Genomic DNA, 9684 nt, shown 5'->3' on the forward strand with positions numbered 1-9684 from the left:
GGGACTTTTTGCAGTCCTGGGCCAAGACATGGGTGCTCGTACACCATCGACCTTTCAAAAGTCAAATGACGGACGCACCCCGACGTTTTATGTTCGGACGTCTTAAGCCGTACTCTTTGACCCGCAAGGAGGTTGCTGACTTGCGCAGGACCCCCTTTGAACCAGCTCCTCTGAAAGCGAAGAGCCGGGTCACAGTCGTCGACGAGGGGCGTCCGAGCAGGCAACAAAGCTTGGGTCGGGACGGCAAGGCTGCGGTCAAGACCGTACGCCGGAGGGCTCCCATACGAACGGACCCCGGCGCCATACGCCGAGTACGCTGAGTACGCCGGGTACGCACCATACGCGTACGTCTGGGAGTGTGCCGCAGGCGGCTCCGGACGTGGCAACAAAGCCTCGATCCGTCGGATCATGCGAAAGGCCTCGTCCAGATCGGACGAAGAGGCCCGGCGGTCCACCCGCAGGTGCAGGCTCGCGACCTCTCGCTCCACCAGGTCCAGGCGACCCGCAAGACGAGCGAGCTCGCCCTGATTCCCGGCCTGGGCGGCAGCATTACCGCCAGTCCCAAGGCCAAGTGCAATCTCAAGCACGAGGAGACGTTGACGGAGGCGGTCAACCTCAGGGTCCCGTGTCGGACCCGCAGTCGGAGCACTCGGACGAGAGTGGCTCTCGGGAGGCGCCGAGTACTCGTACTCGTACGAGGGCACCTCCGCCCCTGCTTGACCGGAATGGAGAAGTCCACTTCCACGTGGAGCGGATCCTCCAGGAGCAACGGTGTCGCGGGAAGCGACAGCTCCTCGTGAAGTGGAGGGGCTATGCCCACTCCGAGAACTCGTGGGAGCCGATTGAACGGCTCCTGATTGACTGCCCGAAGGCTGTCGCAATCTGGGACCAGAAGCGGCGGCAGCTTCATAAGTAGTCCGGGGCTTCTTGCCCGAACGGGGTACGGATGATGAATACATACCGTACCCGCGCTCATCGTGAGCGCTAGAAGCCGCGCGCTTCAGGATGTCCCTTGGCAGCATACGCTTGCTGATCAAGTGGGCAAACCTCACACGAAGATCACGCTGGTCCAGGATGTGGGTCAGCTGCTGATCTTCATGGAGTTCCCATAACTCCGTGGGCGAGTACTTGAGAGTCTCCACCCACGCCCAGAACATGTCCTCACAAGAACTCCATGTGGGACAGTTCTCGGGCATAACCCAGGGGTATCCCCAAACAGGATAGAGACCACCCCGGGTCTCGGGCTTCTTACGACAAGTCGTGAAGTCCTTAAGGGGAATGCGGTGTGGCGCGAGAAGCACACACCGAGCAGCCTCCACGTTGTCGACGAACAACTGTTCTTTCTGAACAAGGGCTCGTTCATAGATGCCCCTAGAAGTGTGGCCGCCCACAAGGCCACGAGGAGCGACGAGAAGCTCTAAGAAGAGGTCAGCCCCAGAGCTCTCCTCGGGAGGCCAATACCCTCTTGAGTTGATGGCAGCTCCCTGGCTGACGGGTGCCGCCACCGAACCCCCACGCACACGCTGGGCAGCTTGGAAATCCTCCTGCTGCTGGTCGAGGTCATTCGAGACCTCCCGGGGCTCAACAATGGCACCCTCCTCTTCCTCTTCTTCCTCCTTCTCCTCCTCTTCATCCGAGGAGCCGAAGAGACTCTGATAGGAGCGTCGAGTCTCCTTCTCCTCGCGGAGTGGAGACTTAGAGGCGGTACGCTTCTTTGAGGGCTTGGCGCCTTCGGCTTTAGAGGCCTTAGCGCGCGCAAGACCCTTGGCAAGCGAGAGACGTTTGCGAGGACTCCCTTCCTCATCGCCACCGGCTTTGGGAGCGCCCTTAGCCTTAACGGCCGGACTCTCAGAGCGCACAGAGGTCCTGGGACTGTGATCACCGTGATCACTAGCGGACGACTGCACGCTGTCTTCTTTGTGCTCACTGGGCACTGGGCTGTGCCTTCCCACAGAGCCCGCAGGAGCATCATGAGTGCTCTCGGACTCGGCATCGTCCTCACTGCCCGAGTTGAACTCACGTTCTACGAACCGAGGGTTCGGACGATTGTGTGAAGACGAGGGCGACGGACTGCGGCGCCTGCTTGCGCGCTTGTCCGCAGCCGCGTCACCCGAGGATCCGATCGCCTCGGAGGCCACCTGAGTAGCCTCCTTAAGTGCAGAGCCTTTGCCGTGAGGCTTAGTGCTCTTGGCCTGCGCCTTACCGGCTGCAGCCTTGGAGCGTGTCTTAGCACCGCTCTTAGCAGTGCCACGAGGCATGTTAACGGTCGAAGTGGAGACCTTGACGAAGAGCGCACAGGTTGCTGCTCGAGGCTCTAACTGTAAAGTGAGCCTCCGCCGCGCTCGCGCGGCCGAGTCGATGGTTTTCGACTTTGAGAATGAGAGTTTGTGACGAACATCTCTTCATTCTGATTGGTCGGTAAACCGAACCTAAGTGGGGGAGGATGTAACGGGGTACGTAGCACTAAGTGTACCCTGGTTACATGAAGTGTGACACTTCACACTTCAGGAGTATGACATGTTATACTCCGGGATAAGTGGTACAAGGTACCAAGGTCATTCAAAACCAACCATTGGTTTTATGACATTGCATTTCTATAGGTAACTGATAGTTTGTATTAACCTCAAACTTAACCTACCTATAAATATACTCAGTTTACAATCTACCTTATTTAGGTCACTTCGCTCTCTTTAATTAAAGAGGGGACCTGTGAGCTGCCGTTCACTGAGAGTTTGTATACTCTCGGAAGATAACTTCCTCTAGCGCAAGGTGCTGTGTGACCCCGTCACACCTACTGAGGTGAACGACGCTCACGACGTAGCGATACCAAGAGGCAGTTAATTTTGCGGCCACCTCATCTCCAACAAACCACCACGGCTAGTGGTGAAGTTAATATAGTGGTAGTATCACCTGGTAGACCAGTTAATATAAAAAAATGTTACCTAATATTTTCTTGGATAAATTTAGAGATTGCAAATAGCACCATCTTATGGTAGTTGTGAGTGATTCCATGCTTACATATTCATGTCTTAATTATCTTGACACATCCCGCAGTGAATTCCTTCAATTTGTTAGTTGTCAACGCTGAATCAGCTCTGATACCTCTTTTCGCTCCCTTTTCTTTACAGCCGCGACTGGTTCTGCTGCAGGAGGAGATCCTCGAACGGTTGCAACTTCATGGCCATTTTGAGATTTCCTTGCAAGCGCAACTTCTTCCGGATCAGCGCTTGCTGCAGCCTCAGCCGTCCCGCCGCCAGATCCAGGAAGTCTTGTTCGTCCATGTGAATCTGCAGGTCCGGCGTCAGGCGCGAATTGCGTCCTTCCAAAAGAGTCCCGTTGCCGTTCAGTAGAGTGATCGTCCAGACCTCCTTGTTGATGTGCCACTCGAGCACGCCCGAGATCTGTTTGCTCAGCGCTTGACCCTTTTTCTGTAGGGCAATTCGCAGTCGGTCAAATACTTCGGCGCACTCACTGGATCGAGAGGTAATCAGCGACTTGGGCGATGCCGTCACGTTGCGCATCATGGGCTCAAACGAATTCTGCGTCGAGGTTGGATGGGTCACACGGCTGAAGTCTACGACGTCACGCCATTGTTCAGCCACGAGCTCGGGCGTGTACTGGATCGGGTCCGTGGGAAAACCGACACCGTGTGTGCGCTGCAGACGCAAAGCACCAACCCAGCCTCCTCCTAATTCAAACAACCCGCCGTTATCCTTGCACGACGGGTGGCACAGGTACACGATGATGGGCGATGTCAGCTCCGGTGTCAGTTTGGCGTATACGTCGTCGGGCCACACCGGCTGGGTGAGTCGTGTTCCAGCCACGGGAGACACGGCGTTCACTGAAATATTGTACTTGATACCTGGTACATCGCATTAAATCACAAGAGCAGTACCATAAGACTCCGACAGCATTCTCCTTTTCATTGGACAGACACACCTTCACGGTTGAGCGCTACTGTAAAGCCCACAAGCCCCATTTTCATGGCAGCGTAGTTGACCTGTCCAAAATTTCCGTAGAGTCCAGTACCTGACACACAATTAAGGATGCGACCGTACTTTTGTTGGCGCATGATGGGCCATACTGCCTTGGTCACGATAAAGGTGCCAAGCAGACTCGAGCGGTACACATCGTCCCTGCAAATAAGCAGAAGCAGTAAGTGCTTTGTGGTTCTTTTTCTTCATCTCTCGGTAGTTCGTACCAGTTTTCCTTCGTCATCTTGCGGAAGGATCCATCGCGGATAACCGTAGCGTTCTACATGTACAGCAAATTCAACAAAGGTGCCATCACTCATGTCCGCAATCTCCCAAAAAGTATCGGTTGTCCATACATTGATCAAGATGTTTACTCGTTTGAAGTTGTCCATCGCCGTCTTGACGATCTCAGCGCCATCCGTCACGCTGTGGTGATCGCCCACAGCTACGCCCCCTCGACTGCGAATACTCTGCACTACATCCTCCACCAGCGAGTGGTCGGCGTCGTTGTCATTCACTACCACACGGACACCACGCGATGCCAATGCCTGGGCCCATGCCCGACCGAGACCGCGGCCCGCTCCCGTCACGATGGCCACATGGGCCGAGTTTTCGCTCCCGAACGATAGCATTCTTTCTTCGTTTTGTTTTTTGGCTCCAAGTTGAAAAACGCGATCGTTTTGTGGCAATAGTCATTTTATAAAGTCACATTTGGCGGTAGAAGCGATGGCAACTGCGCTGATTCACGCCGAGTTCGGAAAGGACTGCGACCTGTACGCAGCTTTGGGCGTGGAACGCTTGGCCAATGACAAGGAGATTACTCGGGCCTATCGCAAGCTCGCGCTAAAATATGTGCGCTTATTTAGGGTACATTAATCGCCACTTGAAGCTGCAGCTGACTACTTGCATTATGCATCACCAGCACCCTGACAAGCAGCGCGGCGATGGGGCTTCGCGTGCCAAGGCGACGTCCAAGTTTCAGGCCATCTGTGCCATTCACTCGATCCTGAGCGACAAAGAGGCACGCGCAGTATACGACGAGTCGGGCATCATCCTATCGGACGACCACGACGACAAGTCCCCGTCTTTCCAAATGTGGTCGCAGTACTTCGCTCGGGTGTTCCCCAAGGTCACCAAGGAGGACATCGCCAGGTTTGAGGGTGAGTACCGCCACTCAGACGAGGAAAAGCGCAACGTACTGGCCGCCTACACCAAGTACGAGGGAAAGATGCAGCATATTATGGACACAATCATGCTGTCCACAGACGAAGACGAAGAGCGTTTTGCTGAAATGATCCAGAAAGCTATCAACGACAAGGAGGTGGGCTCCGTTTTCCTTAGTCGATAACGTACTGGCGTATTGATGTCCTAACAAACTTTCACTTTGGTGAGGCCAGGTAAGGAACTTCCCGACGTGGCATGAGTACGCCATGCATCATTCCAAGAAAAAGAGAAAGAAAGAGACCTCCGCGGAACAGAAGCGCAAACAAGCAAAGCGCGAGATAGAGGCACAGGAGGCTGAAGAGCTCTTCAACAAGATTCGTGGCAACCAGCACAAGCGCGGCGAGGGGCTAGAAAGTGCAGCGCTCAGTACTGAAAGGTAATGTTTGCTGGTGTTTTGTTGTAATTGAACTGGCTCTGATGCGAGCAGAAATCGTGGGTTTGAGTCATTGCTGGGCAGCTTGGAGGCTAAATACGCTGAAAAGGGCAAGAAGACGAAGCGTAAGGTTGCGCCACGGGGCTCTGGCGAGCCCAGCGAGGAGGAATTTATTGCGGCTCAGAAGAGACTTAAGCGCAGTAAGAAGAAATAGTCCAATGGGGTTCGAGGTATGTAGCTTCAGAAATGACATGCACACTGATGTATTTTCTTGCCGTGCTACTTCGTGGTCATATCTGATGCTGCAGTTGTTGTTGCCTGTTATCCCTTAAACTCACCAAATGTTGTGGCCGTGGGGGTCCCCGGTGCAGCTGTCTCGCTTTCCACAGCAACTGGGAACGGCTCTCCATTTTCCATCGAAACGCTTACGTATTGGCCACTTGACTCGCAAGACGCATCGTAGCCAGCGTACACCAGCAACGCGTCCTCCTCACGAGAAACCACGTGCTCGTCGTAATCACGAGCCTGGTAGTCCACGTGCACGAAAGCGCGCTCCACCTCCTCCAGATTTTCCACTTTGAACTGCACTTGAAGAGCGATATCATGGGCCAGCTTAACAGACATTTCACCCGGGACAACCACTTCCAACTCCACGAGATACTTTGATCCAAAGTGGTAAGCACGCACAATATCGAGTTCCATAGATGGATGATGACGGCTGCAAAGTTCCTTCACTTCCTTAATAAATTCCTCACTGGCGCACACACCGACAAGTTGAGTGATCTGCTCCCACGCCATCTTTCCCCACGCCACCATAATGTAGACAAAAATTATAATGGCACCCGCCGGGTCGACATACCAAGCCTTGGGCTCCACGGCAGCAACGATGTACGCCGCAACAGCGAAGGAGTTACTAAGCATGTCGTTGAAGTTGTCCTGGTGAATGGCTTCAACTGCGACCGAGACTGTCGACTTGAGGATCCAGGCAGAGTAGAACATGAGCCCAATCTTGACAATCACTGCCGTAGCTGCAATGGCGATAGCAGCGGCTGAGAGGACCGGCGCCTCCGGCTCGTCCGACGAGAACCCATCGACGAGCTTCGTCACCGCTTCTTGGATAAAGACTATCGACGCCAGCACCATCACACTGGCGGCCACAATGATAGCCCGCTGGCACGGCGACGTGCCAGCGGGGTACTTAGCGTAGTCCTGCTTCTTGCCCGAACGGGTTCCAGCGTACCAGAGTAGCCCCTGGACGAAGAGATCGACCATGTTCTCCACCAACGCTGAGATCAAAGCGAGCGAGTTGCTCGTAATGGCCACAGAGGTCATGACGATGACGATGATAATATTCGTCGTAAGTGAGGCCTTGAGTACCACCGCCACGTGATCCAGCGGCTCCTCTCCGCGCAGTACACGACGCAAAGCGGCGAGCCGCGCACACAGTGCATTCTTCGTAGAGTTAGTCACCAGTCTAGCAGTAGGGCTTTCCATTTTTTTTCGCGCTGGTACGGTACCGATAACTATGGTTTGATTGACTTGTTAAGAGCGGCGCAAATGGCTCAGTGAGCTCAGTGAGCCAATTCCAGAAGGGAACTGCTGGCCCACGGATCGCTTCGTCACGAAGCGATCCGTGGGCACGAAGTTCGTGCGGGGTGATTACCAGACCTCTTTAATCGTGGTATAATAAATAGGCACACCGCCAGACCAGCTCTGGTCCCAGAGCAGGGGTTAATAGCAAATGGTGATATACCTGATACCATGGATACCGTATCCGCATGATACTCGTATCAGTATCACGTGATACGCTCGATCATTGGGATCAAGATCACTGATCCTTCTTCACAAATATATTGATCTTTGACGATACTATACTCACGTATCCAGTCAGTTTCTGGTTTTGTATTTAGATCTGCAACCCCCGACAGCTTACAACAAAGACGCCGCAAACGATGGCAGAAAACCCCACAGGAACGACGCAGACTGCCTCAGCAACGGCACAGACGGATGAAGAGGGTGTGGACGAGCATGGTATACCTCGGGTAGTCAAGCATTGTTGCCAGAACATGTTCAATCCGGTATGGAGATTCATCCACAAGCTATCCCAGCCCATACCAGGATCAAAAGAGCCCACAAGACCGTACACGCACATTTGTATAGTCTGCTGTGATGAACACAAAAGCTCCGACCCAACCGCATCAACGTGGAGGAACTTTCTAATGCGACCAACTACATCTTCCAACGCTAGAAAACACATGTGGGGGCTCACAAGGAGCACTCATTCACATTGGAGACTAAGCGGAGAAAGACCAGTGATGTGGCTAAACGTATTCAGACATATGATAGTGGACCTTCGGGTGAACAGGGAAAACAGCCAAACCAAAAGAAGCATCGCACAATTCACGAGGCAATTGCCATTAATGCTGACCAAATGAAGATTTTGTCGACTATTATAGATGGCTACTTTCTTCTGGGTTGCCTCACACGGTACTCCAAAACCCTGAGCTATTGGAACTTTTCCGGCGTTTGGCGCACCAACCTGCGCTATTGACCCCTGCCCGAGATACTTTTTTTACGAATTTGCTAAAGCAGAATGGCACTTGCTTATCAAATTGGTGTCTGATACACTGAGCTGAGAGTTTTCAAAAGCAAAAAAGCAGCCATTTATCACGATGTTGCACGATCTGTGGACCAATGCATCGAACATGAATATAATTGGTGCGACTGTCGTATTCGTGGATTCAGAGTGGCGCTTGATCACACTTTCGCTCTTGGCGATGCCAAACCCGCACGGCCGATCTGCTGGTACTGCTGCTGATCTTATTAAAGCACGAATGCAAGACCGCTACAACATTGATGTGGACCGGTACGTTCGATTCACAGTAAGTGATACGACGGGAAGCGCTCGAAACGTATCCGACCATTTCAATAGTACGGATCAAGTGGATTGTTTAATGCACTTATTAAGTTTGTGTCTGTTGTATGCTCTCGGTCTGAAAGAAAACACACGAAATCGTGGTCAGAGTATCATAACACCGGGAGGGGAGTTCCGAAATGGTCTGAAAGTTATTCAGAAGCTTCGTGATTTGGCAACGTTTTTCAACACTCCTCAAAGAATCACTAAACTCAAGCAGATAAAGAAGGCCCTTAGCCTTCCAGGTGTCAATATTGAAGTTGATTCGAAGACACGAGTTGGATACGCTGTAACGCTAATACGTCGCAGTGTACTAAATCACTATGCCTTTGCTCAGTACTTTGAAGGAGCGCTAGACAGTGAGACGGCTGTATGGTCAAGCATTTCCAAGGATGATTGGACGCTTATTACCGAGATGGAAGGGCTGACTAACCAACTCGCACAGTTTAGTCTGGGCGAAGTGAAAAGCAGGGCGTGGCAAGCTCGTACGTCTTACTTTTTCGCAAAATGTTGGTTTTTGCTGGTGAATCCACTACAGTTAATTGTTTGGTTCTCGATCGCCCTGGGCCAAAAGCAACTGAGCATTCGCAACGCCGAGCACCAAAGTCGATATCCGAGTTTTCTTGGGATGGCAAACGTTGTCGCGACCGTCTTCGTGAGCAACTCGCTCTTCGGTTTCCAGTTGAGGATCTCAACGACATAAAAGCTTTACTTCTGGATCCGCGGATTAAAGGAAAAGCACATAGTATTGTCAGTGAGTCATCAGTTCTTGCACAAGCCGAGACCGAACTTCAATTTGAGCATGCTCTCATTTATCAGAAATTGTTTGCAAGGCAAGCAGCAGACGAGGAGTGTAAGGGTGAGGAGCCTTTGCCGTCGGGGGTTTCTCAAAGCAGCTCTGATCTCATTGACACTGCACTGGGTGGTTTACTAGAGATCGACACCCCGGCTCAAAACGTGGAAATGTCTGATTTCCAGGCTGACCTATCCGCCCAAGCGATGAGCGCGTGGAACGAATGGAAGAACTTGAATGTCTCGTGGCCGTGTTCAACATCCCAAACAGGCAAGTGCAATTTACTAGACTTGTATCGGAACGTAAAAATACTAGCATGGTTTAAAGAGTCTGAACAACTCCTGTTTCCTGGAAATGCCGTCCTAGCAAGAATCTATCTTGCTAAACCTCTGTCAACTGCAATTCA

The 9684-nt window shown here is 52.5% G+C and overlaps 3 protein-coding genes across 3 annotated transcripts; 1 reads left to right on the plus strand and 2 right to left on the minus strand.

The window, feature by feature from the left end:
* Positions 1-3122: 3122 nt before the first annotated feature.
* On the minus strand, positions 3123-4606 carry PITG_19054 (peroxisomal multifunctional enzyme, putative; the record flags this gene model as incomplete). Its single annotated transcript, XM_002997076.1, has 4 exons — positions 3123-3862; positions 3940-4136; positions 4202-4254; positions 4331-4606. The coding sequence occupies 4 exons, from the start codon at positions 4604-4606 to the stop codon at positions 3123-3125; spliced, it is 1266 nt and encodes a 421-aa protein (XP_002997122.1).
* Positions 4607-4700: 94 nt separating this feature from the next.
* Positions 4701-5837, plus strand: PITG_19055 (uncharacterized protein; the record flags this gene model as incomplete). Its single annotated transcript, XM_002997077.1, has 4 exons — positions 4701-4826; positions 4897-5295; positions 5372-5574; positions 5626-5837. 4 exons carry the CDS (start codon positions 4701-4703, stop codon positions 5783-5785), a joined length of 888 nt encoding a protein of 295 aa, XP_002997123.1.
* A 55-nt stretch (positions 5838-5892) lies between these two features.
* Positions 5893-7065, minus strand: PITG_19056 (Cation Diffusion Facilitator (CDF) Family; the record flags this gene model as incomplete). The annotated part of the gene is made up of 1 exon (XM_002997078.1): positions 5893-7065. The coding sequence occupies one exon, from the start codon at positions 7063-7065 to the stop codon at positions 5893-5895; it is 1173 nt and encodes a 390-aa protein (XP_002997124.1).
* Between the last annotated feature and the right edge of the window lie 2619 nt (positions 7066-9684).

The sequence above is a fragment of the Phytophthora infestans genome, genomic scaffold (genome assembly GCF_000142945.1).
Source record: "Phytophthora infestans T30-4 supercont1.88 genomic scaffold, whole genome shotgun sequence".
In the NCBI taxonomy this organism is placed as follows: domain Eukaryota; phylum Oomycota; class Peronosporomycetes; order Peronosporales; family Peronosporaceae; genus Phytophthora; species Phytophthora infestans.